The sequence below is a fragment of the Dermochelys coriacea genome, chromosome 5 (genome assembly GCF_009764565.3).
Source record: "Dermochelys coriacea isolate rDerCor1 chromosome 5, rDerCor1.pri.v4, whole genome shotgun sequence".
NCBI classification, from domain to species: domain Eukaryota; kingdom Metazoa; phylum Chordata; order Testudines; family Dermochelyidae; genus Dermochelys; species Dermochelys coriacea.
In genome coordinates this window covers 52,487,538-52,514,468 of record NC_050072.1, presented here as the reverse complement: position 1 = coordinate 52,514,468, position 26,931 = coordinate 52,487,538, and the positions used below count along the sequence as shown (strand labels likewise).

At 45.2% G+C, this 26,931-nt stretch overlaps 1 protein-coding gene across 1 annotated transcript in view; it reads right to left on the bottom strand.

The window, feature by feature from the left end:
* Nucleotides 1-26,931, bottom strand: part of RASGRF2 (Ras protein specific guanine nucleotide releasing factor 2) — a 225,546-nt gene that overhangs the window by 75,199 nt on the left and 123,416 nt on the right. Inside the window, 2 exon segments of the mRNA XM_038403244.2 lie at nt 24,337-24,426; nt 25,762-25,887. Of these exon segments, the coding sequence (XP_038259172.1) occupies nt 24,337-24,426; nt 25,762-25,887 (216 nt within the window).

The following is a 26,931-nucleotide window of genomic DNA, read 5'->3' as shown; positions in this document are numbered from 1 at the left end:
GACTTCAGTGTGGGCTAGCAACCAAAGTATATACCCAGGAAACAGTGATGAGCTGCCAAAATCTTAACAACCAGTTCCCTATAAAAAGTTCTGATGTAAGGGATGTGCCCCAATATGTATTTTTTGTACCAACAGGGTTACCATATGTCCATATTTTCCCGGGAGGAATTTTAAATTTAAATTAAATTTAAATTTAAATTTAAAATTTAAAAATTCCTCCCGGACGGCGATTTAAGAACCAAAAAGCCTGACCTGTCCGGGAAAATACGGATGTCTGTTAACCCTGCCTAAAGTTCTTTTTTAAAAAGATGGGCCTGAACTAGAGATGAGCTCCGTTTCACATGTGTGGGTCCCCGCCACTCCCTGGGGGTGTGCTAGGGTGACCAGATGTCCTGATTTTATAGGGACAGCCCCAATTTTGGGGTCTTTTTCTTATATAGGCTCCTATTACCCCCCAACGCCTGTCCTGATTTTTCACACTTGCTGTCTAGTCACCCTAGGGTGTGCACATGTGTGGGTCCCAGCTGCTCCCTGCCCCCCTCATTGAAGCAGGTGTGCAGGGTTACTGCAACTACAGTGGACATGGGGCCAGCTGCAGACAGGGTTGTGGGGCAGAGCTAGCTGGAGGCAGGGGGTGCAGGGCTGGCTGCGGGCAGGGCAGGGGGTGCAGAGCTGGCTGGAGACAGGAGGGTGCAGGGTTGGCTGGAGGCAAGGGGGTGCGGGGCTGGCTGGAGGCAGGGCAGGGGGTGCGGAGCTGGCTGGAGACAGGAGGGTGCAGGGTTGGCTGGAGACGGGGCAGGCTGCGGGCAGGGCAGGGGTTGCGTGCAGCAGGGGTTGGCTGGATACAGGGAAGGGGGTGCGGCAGGGGCTGGCTGCAGGCAGGGTGGGCTGGAGACAGGGCAGGGGGTGCGGGGATGGCTGGAGATGGGCTGGCTGCAGGTAGGGGGTACGGCTGGGGCTGCTGCGGGCAGGGGTTGCGGGGGTGGCTGGAGACAGGCTGGCTGCGAGCAGGGCAGGGGGTGCGGCAGGGGCTGGTGCAGGCAGGGCAGGGGGTGGCTAGAGACAGACTGGTGCGAGCAGGGCAGGAGTGCGTGGTGCAGGGGTGGCTGGAGATGGGCTGGCTGCGGGCAGGGTGTACGGGAGTGGCTGGAGACAGAGGCTGGCTGCAGGCAGGACAGGGGGTGCGTGAGGCCGGGGCTGGTTGCAGGCAGGGGGTGCAGGGGTGCCTGGAGACAGGGGCTGGTGCGAGCAGTGGGTGCCGGGGGTGTGGCAGGGGCTGGCTGCAGGCAGGGCAGGAGGTGCGGCAGGGGCTCACTGCAGGCAGGGCAGGGGATGGCTGGAGACAGGGACTGGCTGCAGGCAGGGGGTACAGGGGTAGCTGGAGACAGGGGCTGGCTGCGGGTAGGGGGTGCGGGGGTAGCTGGAGGCAGGGCAGTGGTGGCTGGAGACAGGGGCTGGCTGCAGGCAGGGGGTACGGGGGTAGCTGGAGACAGGGCAGGGGGTGCGGCAGGGGCTGGCTGCAGGCAAGGGGTGCGGGGGTGGCTGGAGACGGGCTGGCTGTGGGCAGGGCAGGGGGTGCGGCAGGGGCTGGCTGCAGGCAGAGGGTGCGGGGGTGGCTGGAGGCAGGGCAGTGGGTCGCTGGAGATGGGCTGGCTGCAGGCAGGGGGTGCGGGGTGGCTAGAGACAGGGGCTGGTTGTGGGCAGGGCAGGGGGTATGGCAGGGGCTGGCTGCGGGCAGAGGGTGCAGAGATGGCTGGAGGCAGGGCAGGGGGTGGCTGGAGACGGGGGCTGGCTGCAGGAAAGGGGCGCGAGGTGACTGAGACAGGGGCTGGTGCGGGCACGGGGTATGGGGGTGGCTGGAGACAGGGGCTGGCTGTGGGCAGGGCCGGGGGTATGGCAGGGGCTGGCTGCAGGCAGGGGGTGCGGCAGGGGCTGGTGTGGGCAGGGCAGGGGGTGGCTGGAGACAGGGGCTGGCTGCAGGCAGGGGGTGCGGGGGTGGCTGGAGACGGGCTGGCTGTGGGCAGGGCAGGGGTGCGGGGGTGGCTGGAGGCAGGGGCTGGCTGCGGGCAGGGTGGTGGATACGCACGGAGAGAGCAGCAAGACGCAGCCCAGGCCCAGCAGAGCAGCTGGGGACCCAGCGGAGCAGCAGCAGCACCAGGGCTCGTGCTCAGGGCCAGGCGGCAGCCCACATGGCACCCACAGCGCAGCACCCCCAGCGGCCGGAGGAAGAATTACATCACTTCCCGGCCAGAGCCCATCAAAGCCTCAGCGCCCCCTGCAGGGAAGCGGGTTAACAACCGGTTCTAAAACTGGTTCAAAATTTAACAACCAGTTCGCGCGAACCGGTGAGAACCGGCTCCAGCTCACCACTGCCAGGAACCTGGATGGCTTGTATTCTGGTTGGTAGCCCATGCTGTCAAAGCCCTCACAATATGTCACCTTGTTCTTGTGAAATAATGGTATATTTTCTACAGTAAATATCAATACTAGAAGGAAGGAAGTCAGCCTTGTAGCATTTAGCTTCTTGAAAATAATGGCCTATGCGACTTTGAAGAGGACTTTGAACAGGGAAAAATGAAGCTAACAAGGATATGAAGAAACTACATGTGAACCATTTTGGCTGAGATAAGCATATACATTCATCTCAGGCCACATCTACACTACCCGCCGGATCAGAGGGTAGTGATCAATCTTTTGGGAATCGATTTATCGTGTCTAGTGTAGACACGATAAATCCATCCCTGATTGCTCTGTTGTTGACGCCAGAACTCCACCAGGCAAGAGGCAGAAGCGGCGTCAATGGGGGAGCGGCGGCTGTCGATACCACGCCGCGAGGATGCGAAGTAAGTCATTCTAAGTCGATCTAAGATATGTCAACTTCAGCTACGCTATTCTCGTAGCTGAAGTTGCGTATCTTAGCTCGATCCCCCCCATAGTGTAGACCAGGCCTCAGTTTACATGCAGTTTATTTTAATTTATCCAAACTTCTTAAGGCTCAAAATCTCAAAACAATGTATTAATATGATTTTTAGTTCCCCTGGTTTCCTTCAAGTAGGAATTAGTGCATTTCTCAAAATATTCCTAATATTTCTGTTGAAACCAGCTGAAACCAGGATATCTAGAAGAATGCAAAAAATATAGTGGAACAATGACGGGACAATTTTGGCCCAAAATTTATGTTTTGTCAAAACATGTTCTCTTAACACTTATGTTCAGTTGAAATGGTTTAAAGATAAAAGACTCCACCATTAATTTTAGTTGTTTTTCTCTGTTATGTTGTTTAAAACAAATCCTTATCACAGTAGAGCATTTTGCCCAGCTTAAATGAAGTATATATTTTTGTTCACTATTTATAAAAACAACATTGCTTTATTTGTCTACATTTGTATCAACCAAATTAATATTATCAGAGATTTTAACGGTATTTTGAATATCTTCCAGTTTCCTATAGAGAACCTTCATGCTCACTGCATCAAAAAGTATATTGCCCAAAAGAGTGTTCATCTTCTGCTAACACACACGCAAATGTTTCTTGTTTCTTTAAAAATCATTGTGTGATATTCTTACTGTATCAAAGAAACATCCCAAGATCAATGTGCAATAGAGAGAAATATGACACAAAATAAAAAGCTGAGAAAAAAACAAACAATAACACTGAAAAAAATTCAGAAATTAAAATAAAAGGAAAATTCATAAATTCCAGTAATCCCAATACATATTAACACTGGGATAATAATACTTCATACATACTAATACTACTACTTAGCATTTGTATACTAATTTGCCTTCTTAGGGCATTGTATAGATGTTAACTAATTAATTCTTGTAATCCTAAAAGAATAAATACCTATATTATTATTCTCATTTTACAGCTGGGAAAGACAGAAAGGTGCAGTGACCTACCCATGGTGGCAGAGCCAGGACTAGAATTTAGGACCCTCTGACTTAGGATTTAGGACTCCCCAACCATGTGCTCATTCCTCCAAACCACATTGCCTTCTAAAAATGAAAAAAGAGAAAGGAAGTAGAAAAAAAGGACTTATATGTCTATCACTGTTTACTTCCTTTCAGTCACCCAGCCTTGCAATTTGGTGTCTTAGGCATGGTTACACTGGAAAATTAGGTTGGGTTAACTATATTGATCAGGGATATGAAAAATTCACACCCCTGAACAGCGTTAAGCCAACCTAAGTCCTGTATAGACAGCGCTTGGTCGAAGAAAGAATTCTTCCATCAACCTAACTACTGCCTCTCAGGGAGGTGGATTACCTACGCCAACAGGAGATATCCTCCCATTGGCAAAGGAAGTGTCTACCCGGGAAGCAAGGTGAGGGCAGGGGGGCTTGCCCTGTTATGCCCACTCAGGGCTCCAGACAGGGAGCAGGCAAGCCCCCGTGCCCTGACCCTGGTCCCCAGCAGAAGCCCCGGGCAGGCATAACAGGGCAAGCCTCTGCGCCCCGACCTGCTCCCTGTCTGGGAAGCCCAGCGGGCACAGTGGGGCAAGCCCCTGCGCCCTGACCCAGTCCCCGGCAGGAGCACCGGAAAGGCGGAGATGGGGGAGCCAAACAACGTTATAAGGGAACATTGCAGGACTTTAAAGGAGTATGTTCTCTAATAGGTCAGTGACTAATAAGGAAACAACGTTAACCAAGACAACATTAAGTGAGGAGTTACTGTACCTAAATTGCACACCTCAAGTCTATCTAAATATACTGCCCAAACCTCTGCAATCAAACAAACTTCTCCAACCTTATTATCACTTCCTTGAAACCCTACACTGGCTTCCATTCCCCTACCAACTCCTTGTTCTCTTTTTCTGGGCCCCGAACAGTTCCATTCTCCATGGCTTCAGCCTCACACTCTCCCACTTTATCTCACCTTGTTACTGCCATGCATGGCTGCATTCTCTCATATGTGACTCTGATTTTCTCATGCTTCCCCCAAGTCTAGAACAACTTCCTGAACCCTATGCCTTGAAACTTCATTCTCATTCTCTAAACCCCTCATCAAAGCTACTCCTTTTAGTTAGTACTCAGTCACTGATCTCCACCCGTGCCCTCATTCCCCGCTCTTCCCCAAATTTCAATATATTAAATATTTTTTAAACCACTCACATTCACATTTAAACATCTGTCATGCTCATTTATTGTTGTAAACCTTGTCCCTGCATACTCCTTTCCTTTACCTTAATAGGCATCTCTTGAAGGATAATGACTAACATATATTGTGAGCACCTTACATATAGCAGGCCCTATATTTTTATTTATCTTTAATGTGCCATGAACGCTTATTGCACAACATGAATGTTAAAAAAGAAATGTGTCAATTTCATTGAGTGGGTGTTCTGTTTGAATAGAAGGCATTTGTAGAGGCTGGTGGGGCTGGTGCTGGGAGAGAAGCTGAACCCTGATTAGGGGACGGGGCTTCTCTGATTAGGGGTCCTATAAAGGTAGCCAGCCAGTCAGGCAGTCGTACAGACAGCTGCTAGCAAACAGGAGCTAGAAGCTAGCAAACAGAGCTGTAAACAGGGGAGTTTGAAAGGGGAGTTTTGGGGGAAGACTAGGAGAATCAGGCAGAGGAACAGACAGGCTAGTGAAGGGAGTGTGTGGTGTTCGGTCAGTGTTGTGATGCTCGTTGGGGGTTTGGTTTGTGTTTCCTGGACTAACAGGACTTAGGTGAGAAGGCTATGACAGACAGAGGCATCAGTGGTAGTGACCCAAGCAGTGGAAGACACAATGAAGATGACTGGATGTGGAAGCTTCAGTATGTACATGATCCTGGGTGGGGGTACCTGAAAAGAGTTTTGTCTGCATGAAGTGTGGCCTGATAGTGCTGATGGAAGAAAAGAGCCGAGGAGTGGAGATGCAGATGGAAACTCTGGTTCAGTTTAGAAGGGGGTTTGAGCAGATGATGGAGCAAAGACATGAGAAGGGAAAAGCTCAGACCTGCAGATGGAAGCAGGCCCAAAGAACTCTGAGGGGACACTGCTGGGTGAGGAAAGTGGACAGTGGAAGCATGTGACTAAGAGAACCAAGCAGAGGAAAAGACGGGCTAGTGAAGGAGAAATAGAGCTCAGGAACAGGTTTTCAGAGTTAGAAAATGAAGAAGGGGCACAACAGGTGGTCACTGAGGTGGGAGGGCAAGAAAGAAGAGAAGAGCAGCTAATCCTATAGGAAGAAGGGAAGAGTTAATGAAGATAACACCAAATATGAGCCCCAGAAGGATATGTGATGGGTTGCAGATGATTGCAAGGGAGAATAGGAATCGAGAGGACTTGCAGCCAGAGGGAACGGGGATAGACGGGAGTATCGCACCATCACCAGGAAAAGGCAGGTCTATGTGATCGGGGACTCTTTATTGAGAAGAATAGACAGGCCTGTAACCAGAGCTGATCCAGACAACAGAAGGGTGTGCTGTCTTCTGGGTGCTAAGATACGGGATGTGGACCTGAGGCTGAAGAGGATCCTAACGGGAGAGGGAAAGAATCCACTGATTGCCCTTCCTGTGGGAACAAATGATACAGCTAGATTCTTGCTGGAACGTATCAAGGGAGACTATGCCAGGCTGGGGAAGATGCTTAAGGAAATCGAGGCTCAGGGGCAACAAAGGTGTGACAAGATTATGATGATCAACAAATGGCTCAAGGCAGTGGTCCTATAAGGAGGGCTTTGGGATGTATGGCCACTGGGAGGCATTCATGGATAGGGGACTATTTTCTCGGGATGGACTTCACCTGAGTAGGGAGGAAAATAGGCTTCTAGGATGGAGGCTGACACAATTAAGAGAGCTTTAAAATAGGAATTTGGGGGAGATGGCTGGGAGATGTTCAGGTAATCTCCACGCTGGATTTTAACATTGAGAGGGAAGAAAACAAAGTAAGAAAGGATACAGCCATGGATAAGAGAATGGACATAAGGAGGAAGGGTAGTGTAGATACCAGTCTAATAGGTGATACTGGTGGTAGAATGTTTGTGCCTAATCAGGTAAAGTATGTGAGCGAAGCCAAACAGCAAAAATTAAGATGTTTGTACACCAATACGAAGAGCCTAGGTAACAAAGTAGAGAAACTAGAGTTACTGGTGTAGGAAGTGAAAGCAGATATTATAGGGATAACAGAAACATGGTGGAATAGTAGTCATGACTGGACTACATGTACTGAAGGGTATGTGCTGTTTAGGAAAGACAGAAATAAAAGCAAAGGTGGTGGAGTAGCATTGTATATCAATGATGAGGTAGAATGTAAATAAATAAGAAGTGATGGAATGGATAAGACAGAGTCTGTCTGGGCAAAAGTCACATTGGGGAGGAAAGCTACGAGAGCCTCCCCTGGGATAATGCTTGGGGTGTGCTACAGACCACCGGGATCTGATTTGGATATGGATAGAGACCTCTTTAATGTTTTTAATGAAGTAAATACTAATGTGATCATGGGAGACTTTAACTTCCCAGATATAGACTGGAGGACAAGTGCTAGTAATAATAATAGGGCTCAGATTTTCCTGGCTGTGATAGCTGATGGATTCCTTCACCAAATAGTTGCTGAACCAACAAGAGGGGATGCCATTTTAGATTTGGTTTTGGTGAGTAGTGAAGACCTCATAGAAGAAATGGTTGTAGGGGACAACCTTGTTTTGAGCGATCATGAGCTAATTCAGTTCAAACTAAATGGAAGGATAAACAAAAATAGATCTGACTAGGGTTTTTGATTTCAAAAGGGCTAACTTAAAAAATTAAGGACATTGGTTAGGGAAGTGGATTGGACTGAAGAACTTGTGGATCTAAAGGCAGAGAAGGCCTGGAATTACTTCAAGTCAAAGCTGCAGAAGCAATCAGAAGCCTGCATCCCAAGAAAGGGGAACAAATTCATAGGCAGAGTTGTAGACCAAGCTGGATGAGCAAGCATCTTGGAGAGGTGATTATGAAAAAGCCAAAAGCCTACAAGGAGAGGAAGATGTGAGGGATCAGCAAGGAAAACTACCTTATTGAGGTCAGAACATGTAGGGATAATGTGAGAAAGGCCAAAAGCCATGCAGAGTTGGACCTTGCAAAGGGAATTAAAACCAATAGTAAAAGATCCTATAGCCATTTAAATAAGAAGAAAACAAAGAAAGAAGTGGGACCACTAGACACTGAGGATGGAGTGGAGGTTAAGGATAATCTAGGCATGGCCCAATATCTAAACAAATACTTTGCTTCATCTTTAATGAGGAGCTTAGGGATAATGGCAGGATGACGAATGGAAATGAGGATATGGAGGTAGATATTACCACATCTGAGGTAGAAGTCAAACTCGAACAGCTTAATGGGACTAAATCAGGGGGCCCAGATAATCTTCATCCAAGAATATTAAAGGAACTGGCACATGAAATTGCAAGCCCATTAATAAGAATTTTTAATGAATCTGTAAACTCGGGGGTTGTACCGTATGACTGGAGAATTGCTAACACAATTCCTATTTTTCAGAAAGGGGGAAAAAAATGATCCAGGTAACTACAGGCTTGTTAGTTTGACATCTATAGTATGCAAGGTCTTGGAAAACATTTTGAAGGAGAAAGTAGTTAAGGACATTGATGTCAATGGTAATTGGGACAAAATACAAAATGGTTTTACAAAAGGTAGATTGTGCCAAACCAACCTGATCTCCTTCTTTGAGAAGGTAACAGATTTTTTAGACAAAGGAATTGCAGTGGATCTAACTTACCTCGATTTCAGTAAGACATTTGATATGGTTCTACGTGGGGAATTATTAGTTAAATTGGAAAAGATGGGGATCAATATTAAAACTGAAAGGTGGATAAAGGTGGTTAAAGGGGAGACTACAACTGTTCATACTGAAAGGTGAACTGGCAGGCTGGAGGGAGGTTACTAGTGGAATTCCTCAGGGATTGGTTTTGGGACCAATCTTATTTAATCTTTTTATTACTGACCTTGGCACAAAAAATGGGAGTGTGCTAAAAGTTTGCAGATGACACAAAGCTGGGAGGTATTGCCAATTTAGAGAAGGACAGGGATATCATACAGGAAGATCTTGATGACCTTGTAAACTGGAATAATAGTAATAGGATGAAATTTAATAGTGAAAAGTGTGAGGTTATGCATTTAGGGATTAATAACAAGAAGAGGAAGTTACTCACCTTCTGCAGTAACTATGGTTCTTCGAGATGTGTTCCTATGGGTGCTCCACTTTAGGTGTCTGTGTGACCCTGCACCTCTAATCGGAGATTTTTGGTAGCAGTGTCCCATTGAGCCCACGCATGTGCTCTCCCTCCCTTGTGGTCTGCCTTGAGGCCATTTAGCACTGCACGGGTGAATCCCTCTCACTTCCTTCTCTACCACAGAGCCCTATAGAGAACTCCGAAGTAGAGGGGAGGAAGGCGGGTTGTGGAGCACCCATAGGGACACACATCTCAAAGAACCATCGTTACTGCACAAGATGAGTAACTTCCTTTTCTTCTTCGAGTAGTGTCCCTATGGGTGCTCAACTGTAGGTAACTCCAGAGCAGTACCCACTACTGGAGGCTGGGACTTCGGAGTGGAGTCTTTTACTACAGAGAGTACTGTGGAGTCGAAGATGGTGTCAGCGGCCAAATCTTCAGTGATCGCATAATATTCTGTGAAAGTATGGACAGAGACCCCAATCACTGCTCTATAGATTGGGAAGATAGGGGTATCCCTATGGAATGTGATTGAAATAGGAACTGATCTCATGGAGTGCATATGGACGGAAGCAAGTTGCGCCCTTGCTAAGTGATTAATGCAACTAGAGATCCATTTGGATAGTCTCTAAGGAGATATCACAGAGTTTTTGGATCTTTCTGAGGATGAAAGGAAGAGTTTAGGGGATTTCCTGAAGTCCTTAGTCCTGTCCAAGTAGAATGCTAATGTCCTTCTAATATCTAGCATATGCACAATTGTCTCCCAGTTGTCACAATGTGGTTTTGGGAAAAATCAGGGAGATGGATCTGTTGATTCATATGGAAAGTGCAGAAAAAGTAGGCAGAAACTTGGGATATGGCCTTAGAGGAGTTGTGGTTTTTTTTAAAGACAAAAACCAGGAATGATGGGTGTGCCATCAGGGCCGCTATTTCTCCTATGTGCCTAGCTGAGGTGATGGCAATTAGAAATGCTGTCATCATGGACAGCTGTAAGAGAGAACAAGTTGCCCTGGGCTCGGAGGGAGGTCTAGTCCAAGCCCTGAGAACTAGATTAAAGTCCCAGGCTGGAGCAAGTGGTATTACATGGGGGAAGAGAGTCCCAATGCCCTTAAAGAGTCTACGCATTAGTGGTTGAGCAAACTCCAAGTGGGAAGCCATTTTTTGCCATGAGATGTACCTTAAGGGAGCTGAGTGAGAGTTTAAAATGTAGTGCAAAATCAGAGGGAGGAAAGATGAGGTTGGGTCTGTCCGTTTGGAATGGTACAAACTTGGAGTCTTTTCCATTTTGTAGATAGGTATGTGAAGTGGTCAACTTGTAGTTGTTGCAACATGTTTCTGCTTGTCAGAGCATTCTGCTTCTAAGCCTTCGAACAAAGAAAGATCCAAGCCTGGAGGCAGAGGACCCATGGGTTGGGGTGAATGGTCAGCCCATTGTTTTGAGAGAGCGGGTGAGGAATGGGCTCACGTCAGAGGGACAGGAGGGCATATTGCCATCTGCATCAGGTAAGGGAGCCAGATTTGTCATAGTCAAGAGGAGCAATCACAATAACTCTTGCTTTGTTTCGTTGAATTTTCAACAGAATCTTGGATAGGATAGGAAACTGGGAAAAGACATACAATGGGCCCTGTCTGCTGGGAAGATGAGGGCAACTGCCAGTGAATGTTTCCCCAAAGGGTGGCTATATCTTGAAGAACCTGTGAATTCAGTATACACTCATTGTCGTGAGAAAATTCCAACTGAGACTGTTGGTTATCCCATTCTGTATCTCTTGTAGACAGACAGCTGAGATGAGCACATTGTCATGGGTGCATCATTTCCAAAGTTTGAATGCTGTCTTGCATAGGGATGGAGATCTGGCAGCTCCTTGGCAGTTTATACAAAACATGCAAGTCACATGAAGTCTATCTTAACCTTTGTGTGTTGTTTTTGATGAAAGGCAGAGTTTGTGCACAGGCACTCCTGACAGCTCCTAGCCCCAAAAGAGTAATATGGAAGGTCATTTGTCCTGAACCTTGATGTTGTGTAGGTGAACTCCCCAACATATTAGGGAGACGTGTCCCAGGGTGGTGAATGTGAGTAGTGAGAGGAGCACTCTTGCTTGTAGTGCATCAGGTTGGTGCTGATAAAATCAGTCACTATACTGGGGTTAGTATGCCACTACAATGAAGTGAACCTTGGAGACTACCCTGTGTGGAGCAGTCTGTACCTATGCTGATCCTGCTCCAAAGGTAAGCAGTAGGAAATCTCCTGTACGATGGTTGTATGGAGATATGGAAGTAGGCACTCTGTAAGTTCAGGGCTAGCAATCAATCTCTTTGCTCTAGAGCTGGTCCTAACTGCTGTGAAGTAAGGTAAGGTTCAGTGGCGTTACAGGTGTATAGATGGCAGCTGATGCTGTAAGATATCATTTTTCAGGCCCCCAACCAGCTCATCAAAGTGCTTATAAGAGGCAGTTTGAGAGGTCATGGACTGAGGTGCAGACTGTTCTCACTTTTGAGCCCTGGGCCTCTTGCACTGTGGCTCATAACAGCACAGAGCTGGTGAGTATTGAGAAGATTGTGATCTGTGGTTTGGCTGAGAGTTGTATCTTTTCTTCTGTTCCACAGTGTAGATTCCTAAGGACTGGAGTGCGGTCCGAGAATCCTTCAGGATGTGGAGAGAAAATCTGTCTTCTCTGCAGAGTTTAGCCCTTCGAATTGGAAGTCTGTAGCTCTTTAGGCAATCTAGAGAGGTGTAGCGAACAGAAAAAACCCCACAACCCACCTCAGTACCACTGTCATGGAGACTGGGCAGGCAGCTGTAACAGCTACATCCAGTGGTGTCTCTAGGACCAATCTGGCTATTAACTGACCATTCTCTAAGAATGGTCTGAATCTGTTCTTTTTGTGTTTCCAGTAATGTTTCAGAAACATCCTGGGTTTCCCAAGATTAAAAAATTGTTTTGGCCATGACAGTTTGGTAATTTGACTCTAAACAGTAATGTTGTTGATGAATACACCATCTTGCGAAGCCTGATCATATGGAGTTGACTTGGCATTATGTTGCTTGCTTCATGCATTAACCACGTCCACTATGATGTTTTCGTGAGCTACAGCTCACTTCATCGGAGCTATAGCTCACGAAAGCTTATGCTCTAATAAATTTGTTAGCCTCTAAGGTGCCACAAGTACTCCTTTTCTTTTTGCGAATACAGACTAACACGGCTGCTACTCTGAAACCCGTCCACTATGATGAAGTTGGTTACGGATGTTGAAAACAAAGTCTCTCTCTTTGGGTAGAGATGTAGGGTTGTTTTTGTTTACACTCTGTTGCTGGTTGGTGCAATGGAGGCTGGCTCTGTCAGATGACTTTGGTAGGATCTAGAATCAGCTCATTAATTGGGAGGACAGTTCTAGATGAGAAGGTAGTGTGTAGAATTTCCACCAACTTGTGATGTGTATCTGCCACCTCCTGTAAGGGAATCGGCAGCTCGTCTGCCATCCTTTTGGTAAAGGTAGCTTCCTCTTCAGGTGTGGTTTTCTTTCTTCCCTTCCCCCTTCTTTCCTGTTCTGAAAAAGCTTTCTCCTGTCCTGGCTCAGGTGCTCTACTGCCCTGGCTCAGGTGCCAGGCTGTAGCAAACCATCTGGTGGACTCTCACTGAGAGACACCGGAGACAGTCGCACCATGTGTGTGTGTATATACCCAAAGAGTTACAATATGGCCTTGGGAGGGAGAGGCAGGAAGGCAGGCACGGGCGGTTGGCGTGATGGAATTGGGGATGACCCTTGTAGTGTGGTGGTGGGCCACCTTGAGGGGTCAGGGAATGATCTCCTCCTGGCCAGTGTCAGATTCGTCAGTGGGTAAGGGTGCTGCTGACTGGGGTATTGGCAGTATACAGCCCAGTACTAAGAACGATTCTGGGTGCCGGGGTCCTGGTACCAAGTAATGGTTCTTCCCCAATCATCAGGTCTCCAGGGTACCAGAGCTCATGCAGTACCATGGGTTCATTTGGTACCACCGAGAAGGGTCCATGGTACATTGTCATTACCAATAGTTGGGCAGAGCACTCCCTTAATGAGTTTTTTGCCCAGTACAAAATTTGTTGGTGCCACTTTTTTAGAGATGGTATGGTAATTGTCTCTCCCAGGGTACTGAGGCCACGGGTCTCCAGAGTATCGGAGTACCTGTGTTACCATGGGCTCATCCGGAACCCCAGAGGAATGTGTGTAGTCGGTGTCAATGGTTGGGAAGGTGAAGAACACTTTCTAGATGGGAGTTTTGTTGCATCTGGTACCAAAGGGTTTCTCTATGCCGCTCTTTTAGAGATGGTACGGTAACTGTCTCCTCTCCATGCAGTAGTTGCCCAGAGCAGCACAGAGCTTACAGAAGCCCCTTTTCGGTGGGGAGAGCAGAGCTCAGAGCAGGGCAGAGCTCACAGCAGGAAGCCCCTTCTCAGGTTTCAGCTTCCAGAGCTTCGGTGCCCAACAGTGCAGCAACTGAGCTCACAGCAGGAGGTTCCTCTGCTGGTATTGTCCTACAGAGATGGCCGCACTAGGGAGCATCCCTCTGGCTAGCCAGTTGCTCGGAGGAGCCTTTCCAGGGGGAGTCTGCTGGTGGCTTTTTTCCTCTCTCTCTCTCTCTCCTCCTCCTCTTCACCACCCGACTCCTTTTGAAGTGAAGGCTCGGGGATGATCGGGGTCAACACCCACTGGAGTCCCCTGCAGACTGAAGTGTTTTCTCTATAGGGAGGAATTTTTACTTCAGCTCCTGTGAGGCTGCAGTTTTAGGTGTGGCAAGTAAAGCACTTCTGTGAGAGTCTCCCTGGCACAGTGAAAGTTTCTGGCCATTATAGGAACTGACTCCTGGCAGGAACAGAGCCAGGCAAGCCCCTGGACAGGGGGTTGTCATCCTATAGCAGGGAAGAATATGCAGAAGGACATGGTCTTTACTTTTTTTTAAAACTGAAAAAGAAAATAATTGAGTCTACTAGATGACTGGGGGGGAAATGCCCCCACAGAGGGAAGGAAAGTGAAGTTCTTTTCCTTTTCTCTTTTCTTTTTAAACCAAAGGAATAAAATAAAATGATACATTAGCCTGAGTACTTTTAGGGAGAACAAAGGTAACAAAACCAACACTACTTATGCTAATGACACAGATAAGGAAGGGACAACTGCTCCTTCCCTCAGATGCCAAAGGCGTAGAGAAGGAAGTTGGGGGAGTTTGCCCCTGCAGTGCTAAATAGCCTCGAGGCAGACCATGAGGGAGGGAGAGCACATGTGTGGGCTCAACGGGACACTGCTACCAAAAATCTCAGATTAGAGGTGCAAGTGCACACAGACACCTAAAGTGGAGCACCCACAGGGACACTACTCAAAGAAGAATTTTTGTTATGAGCTGGAGACTCATCAGTTGGAAGTAACAGAGGAGGAGAAGGACCTCGAGTATTGGTTGATCACATGATGACGATGAGCCACCAATGTGATATAGCTGTGAAAAAAGCTAATTTGGTCTTGGGATGCATCAGGAGAGATTTCCAGAAGAGATAAGGAGGTGTTAGTACAGTTGTACAAGGCACTGGTGAGACCTCATCTGGAATACTGTGTGCAGTTCTGGTCTCCCATGTTTAAGAAGGCTGAATTTAAACTGGAACAAGTACAGAGAAGGGCTACTCGGATGATCCGAGGAACAGAAAAATCTGTCCTATGAAAGGAGGCTCAAAGAGCTTGGCTTGTTTAGCCTAATCAAAAGAAGGCTGAGGAGAGATATGATTGCTCTCTATAAATATATCAGAGTGGTAAATACCAAGGAGGGAGAGGAATTATTTAAGCTCAGTACCAATGTGGACACAAGAACAAATGGATATAAACTGGCCATCAGGAAGTTTAGACTTAAAATTAGATGAAGATTTCTAACCATCAGAGGAGTGAAGTTCTGGAACAGCCTTCCAAGGGGAGCAGTGTGGGCAAAAAACATATCTGCCTTCAAGATTAAGCTTGATAAGTTTATGGAGGGGATGGTATAATGGGATAGCCTAATTTTGGTAATTAACTGATCTTTGACTATTAGCGGTAAATATGCCCAATGGCCTATGATGGGATGTTAGATGGGGTGGGATCTGAGTTACTACAGAAAATTCTTTCCTGGGTGTCTGGCTGGTGAGTCTTGCCCAGGTGCTCAGGGTTTAGCTGATCACCATACTGGGGGTCAGGAAGGAATTTTCCTCCAGGGCAGATTGGCAGTGACCCTCGGTTTTTCGCCTTCCTCTGCAGCATGGGGCATAGGTCACTTGCTGGAGGATTCTCTGAACCTTGAAGTCTTTAAACCATGATTTGAGGACTTCATTAGCTCCGACATAGGTTAGGGGTTTATTACAGGAGTGGATGGGTGAGATTCTGTGGCCTGCATTGCGCAGGAGGTCAGACTAGACAATCATAATGGTCTCTTCTGACTTAGTCTATGAATCTGTGACCAAAAAGAAGATTAACGTACACCTAGATTTATGGACTAAACACTGGAATAATTACTATTGTCATAACAATGGTAGCTACTCTGAAAATAAGCCACAATCAACAGCAGTAAAACCAACAGATAAATTATAAGGAACTAAGAGGAGAGAGAAACAAGAGAAATAAGGGTAGCATAAAACAACAAAGAGAATACAAGAACATAAAAATGGCCATATTGGGTAAGACAGTGGCTGGTGCCAAATGCTTTCAAAGGAGTGAACAGAAAAGCCTAATTTATCAAGTGATCCATTCCTTTTCGTCCAGTCCTAGCTTCTAGCAGTCAGAGATTTAGGGATACCCAGAGTATGGGGTTGCATTCTTGACCATCTGGGCTAAATAGCCATTGATGGACCTATCCTCCATGAACTTAGCTAATTCTTTTTTGAACCCAGTTGTACTTTTGGCCTTCAAAACATCCCCTGGCAACAAATTCCACAGATTGATTGTGTGTTGCATGAAGAAGTACTTCCTTATGGTTATTCTAAACCTGCTGCCTATTAATTTCATTGGGTGACCCCAGTTCTTGTGTTATGTAAAGGTGTAAATAACAGTCATTCACTTTCTCTTCATGATTTTATACACCTCTATCACATCCCCGAGTCATCTCTCTTTCCAAGCTGAACAGTCCCAGTCTTTTTTAATCTCTCCTCATATGGAAGCTGTTCCATACCCCTACTCATTTTTGTTGCCCTTCTCTGTATTTTTTCCAATTCTAATATCTATTTAGAGATTGGGTGACCAGAAACTGCATGCCGTATTTGAGGTATGGGCATAACATGGATTTATATAGTGGCATTATGATATTTTCTGTCTTATTATCTATCCCTTTCCTAGTGGTTCCTATCATTCTGTTAGTTTTGACTGCTGTTGCACATTGAGCAGATATTTTCAGAGAACTATCCACAATGACTCCAAGATCTCTTTTGTGAGTGGCAACAACTAATTTAGAACATTTCATTTTGTATATATAATTGGGATTATGTTTTCCAATATGCATTACTTTGCATGTATCAACATTTAATTCTATCTGCCATTTTGTTGCTCAACCACCAGGTTTTGTGACATCCCTTTGTAGCCTGCTTTCGACTCAACCATCTTGAATAATTTTGTATCATCTCCAAATTTCGCTATCTCACTGTTTACCCTTTTCCCCAGATCATTTATGAATATGTTGAAGAGCAAACCATGAAGGTCCTTTCTTTTCCAGCAGTCCCTTTTCTCATTCACTTCATTTCACACTTTCCAACATCTGCAGCAAATGAAGCAGTGATCCTACACACAACAACCTCATTCCTACTAAACAATCCTGACTCATTCATAGAGCATTGTTGAAAAGTCATCGAGTCCAGCCCCCTGCACTGTGGGGTACCTCAGCTTCCTTGATGTTATCAGCTCTCCTTCCCTGCTAAGTAGAGGACCTGCACTTTCCTTCACCTTCCTCTTGGTACTAATGTATTTAAAGAACCTCTTCTTATTGCCTTTTATGTTCCTTGCCAGAGGTAATTCATTTTATGCCTCAGCCTTTCTCATTTTGTCCCTACATGCCTGTGCTGTTCTTTTGTACTCCTCCTTATCAATTTGACCATGTTTCCATTTTTTGTAGGATTCCTTTTTGGTTTTCAGGTCATTAAAGAACTCCTGATGGAACCATATTGGCCTCTTACTGTTCTTTCTATCTTTCCTTTGCATCAGAATAGTTTGCAGTTGTGCCTTTAAGGTTGTCTCCTTGAGGAACTGCTTGCTCTCCTCAACTCCTTCTTCCCTTAGATTTTCTTCCCATCTAAAGATTGAGTGTTTGACTTTACAAACTTCATATTTTAATATATTTTTAAAACAATAAATTAACATTAATTTGACAAGCACTCAGTACTCCAAAGCAACACCCTGGCATCTCCATATTCACCACTATCATATAATTGTGATATGTTTTGTACAAAGTATGCCTTGTGAGGTATCATTTTAAGTCTTGATTTGTTGAACATTAATATCCTGTTGAATTGTATGTGCTATCATTGTATGTGGAGTTCTGAAGTTTTGCTATGTGTATGTTACTACAATATGTTGTGAAGTTGGAAACACCCACAACTAGACTTTCAGATACAACAGGGCAGCCAGACACTGATGATGGCCCATTAAGTGGAATACACGCTCACAAGGAGTACCCTAGGAACAGTATACAATGGAGACCTCTCAGAAATAGCATGTAGACAATGGAGATTGCTTGACTCGGGTCATAGCAAAAGATCTTTCCAGCAAGCTGGAGGAACCTATAAAGGAGGGGAAGTGACATCATTTGTCCTCACTCCCCTCACAACTCAACACCTGGAAACATGTCTGGAGAACAAAGACTTTGAACAGGGGAGGTGGTCCCAGGCTGGAAAGGAGAATCACAGTTTGTGTATTAAGGAACTACACCATCAGGGTAAGAGACTGCTTGATTCAAATCCTGTCTAGTTTATAGAACTGAGATTGCAATTTTACTTTTATTTCCTAGGTAACCAACTTTGATCAGTACACTTATTACTTATAATCACTTAAAATCTATATTTCTGTAGTTAATAAATCTGTTTTATATTTTACCTAAAACAGTGGGTTTAGCTTGAAGTGCAAGGAAAATCTGCTCAGGAACGAGAGCTGGGGCATGTCTTCTCCACATTGAGGGAGGGGCAGACTGGGTAATAAACTTACACTGGTCAGGCTTCTGACCAGGGCAAGATGGTACAGCTCTGAGGTCCTGGCCTGGGGAACTGCGGGGAACTGGCTGGAGCCCCTCTATTGTTGGTTCATGAATGGCTAGGAGAAGCATTCATGTAACTCATATGGGTGTGTCCTTGCCTGTGGATGGCTGTGTATGCAAAATACCTGATCGAGTTTTCAGCTTGTCACAGCATCACAGTGAGAGGGAGCCCAGGTTGGTGAGATAGAGGGCTCAGCAGTACCCCAGTTCCAGATTGCACCCCAGGGAACCCATCACACCATGCTTTTGTGATTATTTAATTCCTGCCAGTATGGTGTGTGTTGGCCAAAAAAAAAAAAATCATACAAGTTACACATAAGGTGACTCAGAGGTTTAAACTTTGCTCTCAAAGTTTTCAAACTCTGGAGACATGGCTACACTTGCAAATGTAGAACGCTTTGAGTTAAACCAGCCTTCGTAGAGTGCAGTAGGGAAAGCACTGCAGTTGTCCACACTGACAGCTGCAAGTGTACTGGTGTGTCCACCTTTGCAGCACTTGCAGTGGCATTGGGAGCGGTGCATCATGGGCAGCTATCCCACAGAGCACCTCTTCCCATTCTGGCACTGTGGCTTGTGGGAAGAGTGCAGGGCATTCTGGATCCTGTCCCAATGCCCCATGATGCATCGGTTTGCATCCCAGCAATCCCTCTGCTTCCGTCCACAATTGGCACCATCTTTCAATGTTTTTTGTACTGCATGCTCTGTCTTCTCTTTTGGTCTGCAGGAATGGAGCCCGAACTGCTGAGGAATATGTTGACAAGTCTCGCCAGCACCTCACGTTTGGCAGTCAAGTTATTCTTTATGACCCAAAGTGACAGTGAGGACTCCGATGATGATGATATTGACGTGAGTAAAGCATACAACACAAGTTTGCTTTTGGCATTCATGGACATGCTGACCACCGTGGAACAGCACTTTTGGGCTCAGGAAACAAGCACTGAGTGGTGGGATCACCTCGTCATGCAAGTCTGGGATGATGAGCAGTGGCTGCAGAACTTTCAGATGGAAAAAAGCCACTTTCATGGGACTGTGTGAGGAGCTCACCCACACCCTGTGGCGCAAGGACACGAGATTGAGAGCTGCCCTGATGATAACAGCATCCCCGCGGTTATATCCACATGCTGTACCCTCCCTAACATTTGTGAAGGGAAGGGTGAACGATTCACTTAGGCATGGAACTCAGATGTTCAACACCTGGAGGCTGAATTTGAACAGCCAGAGAGCAGGGCTATTAGAGGAGCCCAGCGCAGGGCTGGATTAGGGATGCCTTGAGAGTAATTTGAGTCTGAAAGCCACCAGTAATGTCTGGTGCCCTGCACGAAAGTGAAGTGCAGTGGTTCCAATGTTAGTAGGAATCTGTTTGATGTGGTTCCAATGTTAGTAGGAATCTGTTTGATATGATACACTGACTTGCAGTTCCTGTTGCTTTCCTGGGCTAAGGTATCTTTTACATTATGCAATAATAAAGAATGTTTTCAAAGCAAAAAAAATCCATTTAATGAAAAGAAAATGCATTTATTGAAAAGAAACACAACTGCTTGTGAAACACAAAGGGCAAGGGGGTAGGGTGAGGAACAGTACAATCCCAGGTTGGCATATGTCCTGTTATCATACTCAGCCTTCCTGGTGGGAGTGTTGTGCAATGAGTGCTGCACTTCAGGATGGCTACACTGCATGGTAATGGAGGTTGAGTACAGTGGGTAAGGGTCATAATTTTCAGGGCTGGATGTAGAAGCTACAGGTGTTGGAGGCAGCTGGTGGAGACAAGAACCCAGATGTTGGGGAAACTGGGTTGGAGGTGACATGGGGGCACAAGGGAAAGAGTTTTGGGACAAGAGCTGCAGGAGGGGTGAGGCGCAATAGTGCTCCGCCTGCATGGCTACAACTGCCTGGATCGAGTTCGCTTGGTGCTCTTTGATGCTTATCCGCCGCTCTATGCTTTGGTGCCAGCAATCCACATTCTGCTGGTGGACCCTCCTTTCACTCTTCTGCCACTCCTGCACTTTTAATTTTCATTAAGGGAGTGCTGCATGACTTCATGCAGCATGTCTCTTTGCTTCTACATGACCTCTTCCTGATTCTTTGCAGCCTCTCGGCCAGTGATAACATGGATGGCTGAGATGTCAAGGTTGCATCTGTAAAGGCAAAATGCAACACTTAACAGAGGCAGCATTGCTCAAACCAGACAGAGCAATGATTCCCCTGTACTTAAGGGCAAGCACAGTCTACACAATAGCATAATTTGCCCGTCCCAAAGCGAGTGCACATAACCCATGGGAGCCCCAAAATGGTGAGTAAGCACAGGGTCAAGGGGGACTGATTCTTTCATGGCTATTCGCTGTCCTCTGGGTTTCTGTGGGTTGGGGAGAGCCAACAGCTTCAGGGGCCCCTATATTGAACACTGTCCCTATATTTTCCACAGGAGTTCATCCTGGAAGATATCTTGCTGCTGAGGGTGACCTGGGAAGTAAGGGAGGGTCTTCTACTACAATGCGGCTTCCGCCTTGGCCCATATGCAGCTTGCCTGTGTGCAGCAATAGTCCACTCACGGCACAGTGGCGCGGACATGTTAGCCTGACTGGGACAAGGACCACAGTGGCTCTCCCATGAAACCTGCGCAAGCTCATTGCCCAAGTTCTGGATGAGACCTTTGAAGAGATCACTGAGGCTGATTCCCACAATGTGAGAGAGCATATCAACGCCCTATTCCGCATCTAGGCATGCATGCAGCCCTAACCCTTCTTGCCCCAAGAGCCTGCACCGAATAACTTCCTAAAATAAAAGCCGCTTACCGGGAACCTCCTCTGGTGTTTGTCCTTTCCCATGCACTAGCCGCCATGACTGGCTACCTTCCTTGTGGCTTGAGAACAACTCCTGGCTGCCTGCATCTAGGTATTCCGGGGTGTCTTCCTCCGCCTCAGCACCCTCGCTCCCACTTTGCTGCTCCTCCTCCTCCTCCTCCTGCCTTGTTGGACTGTGCTCTGAAGTGTCCATGGTGGTACTCGGAGTGGAGGTGGGGTAGCCCCCAAGTATCGCGTCCAGCTCTTCGTAGAAATGGCAGGTCGCGGGGGCAGCACCGGAGCAGCTGTTTGCCTTGTGGGCTTTTCAGTAGGCATTCCGCAGTTCCTTCACTTTAACCCTGCACTGCAGAGCATCCTGGTCATGGCCCCTTTCCATCATGTCCCTTGATATCTGCCCAAAGGTATCATAATTCCTGTGGCTGGAGCGCAGCTGGGACTGGACAGCTTCCTCCCCGCAAACACTAATGAGGTCCAGCACCTCACTATTGCCCCATACTGGGGATTGCTTGGCATGTGGAGGCATGGTCACCTGGAAAGATTCGCTGAGAGCACTCCACGCCTGGCTGAACAAACAGGAAGGGGATTTTCAAAATTCCCAGAGAATTTAAAGGGCAGGTCTGACGGTTGGTCACCTGAGAGCAGGGCAGTAGAGTTCAAAGTGATGACCAGAGTGGCTAGAACAGGCATTGTGGGACACTTCTGGAGGCCGATCAGAGCGCATTAACAGACCAGGGTATCCAAACTGGCACCATGGAGCTCCAGCAGGGGCGCATCAAATGTTATTCCACTCGCCAAACTGGAGTAGCAGGAGCACTCTAGGCACGGAGTCAGAGCATGCTCCGTGCCTTGCCAGTGTGGCTGCGTCATGAGTTAGAGCGCACTGGGCTGTTTTAATGCACTCTAACGCGCAAGTGTAGACATGCTGGAAGTCTAATAGTACTTTCTCACCTTGTCACAACTTCAGGGGTTCCCCTGGGGAAGGCAGATCAGCACTGCATGTTGCTAATGCTGGTGCAAGCATCTCAAAGCATTTTGGGGAGGGTCAAAGGTGTGAGCGGGGAGTGGAAGATTCTTTTGCAGGCTGCAAGAGGCCAAAGGGGGAAGGAGAAAGAAAGCAGAGAACAGGTTAACTCAACACTGCAGCTAGCAAGCTCAGTCCAACGATAAGATGCTGGCCCCAGTCCGAGGTCACGGCGCTAGATGAGAACTTTATCTCTCACCCAGCCACAGACACAGACAGCCTTGGAAAATGCAGGCGAGATGACGAAGGGGGGAGCAGAGCTTTGCGTCCCTGGAGCCCTTGTGTTTTGGGAAAATGAAGAAGATCACAGAAAGCCGGTTTGGACTGGCACAAAGAGCACCAGGAACAGAGGTCATGTAATGGAACACCCCCAAAGGAGCCCAGGACTTAAAACCCTCCTGAGAGCTGGAGCAATTCGGAGATTGGCAGCAAACCCTGGACGACCTGTGCGCACAGGACAGAACTCCCATCCACCCTTCCCCCTCCTCTTCTTATGTTACACCCAGGCCTGGCCAGCCTCGGGCAGTGAGTGTGTGAGTATGAACTTGGGTTAGGGTTTGGGGCACTAATGCTTTCTTCCTTCCTCTGAGTGACATAGGGAGCACTATCCGCTGTTATTTTATTATTTTATCAATAAAGCTTTAAAACTTAGACACTTGGTGTGTTCTGTCATCTCCTCCCTTAACGATCCTGTGGCCTCAGCCTGATCACCTGACGCCCTAGGCAGATTGGTAACATAAATCTGTCACAACCTCCTGACAGAAACCTTCAATTTCCTGCTCTTTCCCTACAGATTTCCTGATTCACTCTTTTCTTGTCAGTTTTGCTGCATTACCTCTTCTTTAAAAAAGAAAACAACTGGTCCTCTTTTAGGAACTGAAGTAAACACCACAAAATAGTATTTAATTAGATTAATACAAGCAATGTATTTTCTTCTTTCCAATATACAGAGTCTGAATAATTTGAAATGCCCGTATTTTATTGTATGCTTTTACATTTTACTCTCTTATATTTTTCTTTGTGCTTTTATAATGCAGAGCCAAAACTAACAACCCTATATTTGTTTCAAGTCAATAGGTTGTATTGGGAGCTTTAGCTATAATTGTTTTTAGTGTGATATATTTGTATTTTAAGAACAATTTTTCTACATGTTGGGATTAATTTTTTTTAAAAAGTATGTTCCTTTGACCAGCACAAATGTAGGATCTGGTTCTGAGAGGCAGAGAACACTTGTATTTCCAAAGAACTTGCTGGTGTCCAGCATCTCTCAATGTCAGGCTCATAATGATCGTGAAATGAATATAGCCAGATTATGGTCTTCCATAATCACAAAAGGAGATTACACGGTGATAATGTAGAGAAGCCAATCAATGTTCATCACAGAAATTAATTTAGTGTGAAGTGTGTTCTGTCTTCAGTGTGTGAGGACTTTGAACAAATAACTCCGATCAAACAAACCATCACAACTTTACACGTTAATACCTGATCAAAAGCTTACTGCAATCAGTGGAAACAATGTCACTGATTTCAATGTGCTTTATAGTATTGCTTCTAAGACCAGGATTTCAAAGTGGTTTACAAACAGTATATGTCACCACTCTGCACAGGAAGCAGATATTACTTTACAGCTGGATAAACCACAACACTGAGACAAACTCGCTCTTGGTTACACCAGCGTATATCCAGAGTAACTGCATTGATTTCAGTGGACCTACTCTGGATTTACGCTAACATTATGAAGTGTAAAATTTAGATCATAGAAGTTAAGTGATATGCCCAAGGGCACAGAGTAAGACAACAGTGAATTTAGGAATAGAACCTAGGAATCCTGAATTGTAATATCTCATCTAATCACTAGACCACAGAGTCCTTCTTGAGGAATCTACAGACCTACAGGTCTACAGAGATGGAAAAATAGACCTGTTCCATCCACCTTCTTCAGTACTGTCAAGCGTATCTAGTATGTCCTGATCATCTATAGATCCCAATGGAATCTCCATTCAGAATGGAAGCCTGATTATACCCAGGAGATTAAAGGAACAAACTAATGATATTTAAAACTAGGATGAACATGCTGTAGGACAGCTTTACCTGTTGAGACCCATCTACATTTTTCTTGCACTAAATTGTTCTCACCTGGTGGACTCCCATGGCCTGCTGCAGCTGTAGCAATAGCAAATGCAGAAGCAGGAGAAACAGAACAGTGGCTGTTGTCAGCAGTCTGTACTGTAAGGAACAGACAAATAAAGGTCAACAACTTGTATTTGGTTTTAACTTTTTTTAAAAAGCATATCAATTTTCATATTCTCCACTCCCCCAGCTCACAGGGTAAAGAGGGAATATACAATACTTTATGTAAGCATGCATATTTTATGTTTTCAATGAAAACTGATTCTGTGTTAGAGGCAAAAATATTTAAAATATATTTGTCATTTGATTTTTATCACCAGATCACAATAATAAATAATGCTGTTTAACAAAGTGTATGATGGTGCCAATGTGAAGAAAAAAGATTAATGAAACAAAAATGAAAGTTATGATACAACTGCTTAAAAATAATGGTGCTAAAGTAATAGAGGTATGGTTAATTTACTTCTCAATTGCATCATTTTCAATAGTCAGCCCAAGCAAAGTAAAAATGGATATGATTTTGAACAAGATTTAAGATTTCCCCCTGGTTGTGATCTAAAATTAGCAGAGCTTTGCAAAACTTACTGGTATCACTTTGGAAGCAGTTTTGTGAACATCTCCTCTGATTTCCATTCAAATGGTTTTGTTTTGCATTTCCAGAGTTTTCAAACCAAAAATTCTGACACACGACCATAAACCATGCCAATAAGTAAAGTTTGGTGTTGGCTTAAAATTACTATGAAATGTTTTCATAAATTATTAGTGATTACTGGGGAGGATTATATTTGTGGGGTTTTTTTTCTCCTAAACATGAAATAGTTGGCTTACAATCTAGATTTCAAGAAAGGGCAACATTCTAAATATTTATGGATACAGCAAGTAGTTCTGTTAGTAATTTGAAAGAGCCATGTGAGAGCTATTAGAAGATCCACCTCTTGCTTTTTCTCTTCAGTTGAGTGATTTACTCAATACTGGAATGAATAATCTGATACCATCTGTAAATGTTCCATGTCACACATGGAGGAACAGACACAATCGTTTCCCATTAACAATAATGGGAGTTGTGCATCTAATCATCACATATGGTACCCAAAATGTGCCCCCATAATAGCTCCTGCAAATCTGTTAAGGTCTTGTTAATTCATGTAAGAATAGGATTGAGTCAATATTATTCCTGAACTAAGGTACATCCTGTTCCAGATATTACAGATCATTTCAGCACTTCCTAACTCCCAGTATGCTTTTCATTCTCTTGTTATTAACATGCCAATTAACTAGAATACTGTTATTCACATTTTGCTGGTTTTTTTACATTTGAGAAATAAGCAGAGACACAAACTAACCACATTATTTAGAAAATAATCTTTGCAGGAAACTAAAAAAGAATTAGAAATATATAACTTAGTCTCCTTCCAAAGCAATGTTTCTTACCTCCTGGCTGACGGTAGCGGAGATGTCGTGGAGTTGAGGGGGATCGACATGGGGAAAGCTCAGGTGTCTCGACAGTCGACGTGCTTTCAGGAATTGTCCTGTCCACTGACACAGATTCTAGAACTGCTGCTTTAAAACACCATGAATGTTAGTACAAAGGTCACTCAATCATTATTTCCATAATTTACAGCCCATTAAATGTGTAAACATTATTTTCAAATATCAAGAGATCTAAACAACAGTGAAACTGCTTTAAGATATGAAACCATTTCCTTCATTTTTTCAGTCAAAAAGGTTCTTTTTTAAGCACACAGTTTGTACATAAAGTGGCTCATTTCAAAGAGTTGGTTGGAATGTGGGTCTACAAGAAGCTTGTGTCTCCACACTCGCAGTTTATGAAAAGCACAGAGAATAGCAAGATTATAATGGATCAAACATATAAAGGTATACCATAATCATAATAATATACACCTAGAGCCCGATGCTTCCCTCTGTGAAGTCATTATACATTTTGTTTCAATGATGGTAGTAAGATCAGGTCCATTAAATAAAAAGTACATTATACCAATATTTACAATTTAAACCTATTTAAGCCCCATTTAACAAGTATGAAAGTTAAAATTTAGTCTCTTATATATTTTTCTTTATGGTATTCCTTCTGTAAGCTGAAAGTGCAACTTCTTTGAGAAGGCTCAGCAACAATATTCCTCTGGATAGAGGTAAAGGATTCGGAAAATACCAGGCAACTTCACAGGTACCAATGACATAACTGTAACAAAGCCAGTAAATAAAAACTTAATCCATCAAAGAAAACCATCAAGAGCTAAAGTGTCATTTTAAAAAATAGCCCTGTCATGATTTTGCATGTCCTTAAGCAGACTATCCAGGGGAACATAAGCATGATATGGATAGTTTAAATCATAGGATTCACATATCAAGTGTGAGAAAAAATCATTAGTAAGTCATTATATATAATCACAAAACTGCCTACTAATACAGAACTGAACAGCACTGCAGAGCTCATTACTCCATTGAGTAAATTAATGTCCATAATGGTAAGCTGGCAGAATGACGTGTGTTCACATGAAAAATAAAAAATATCTACATATCTACACATAATGCTTCTCTACTGGATTCTACAATAGATTTGGAACGCAACTCTTACAACAC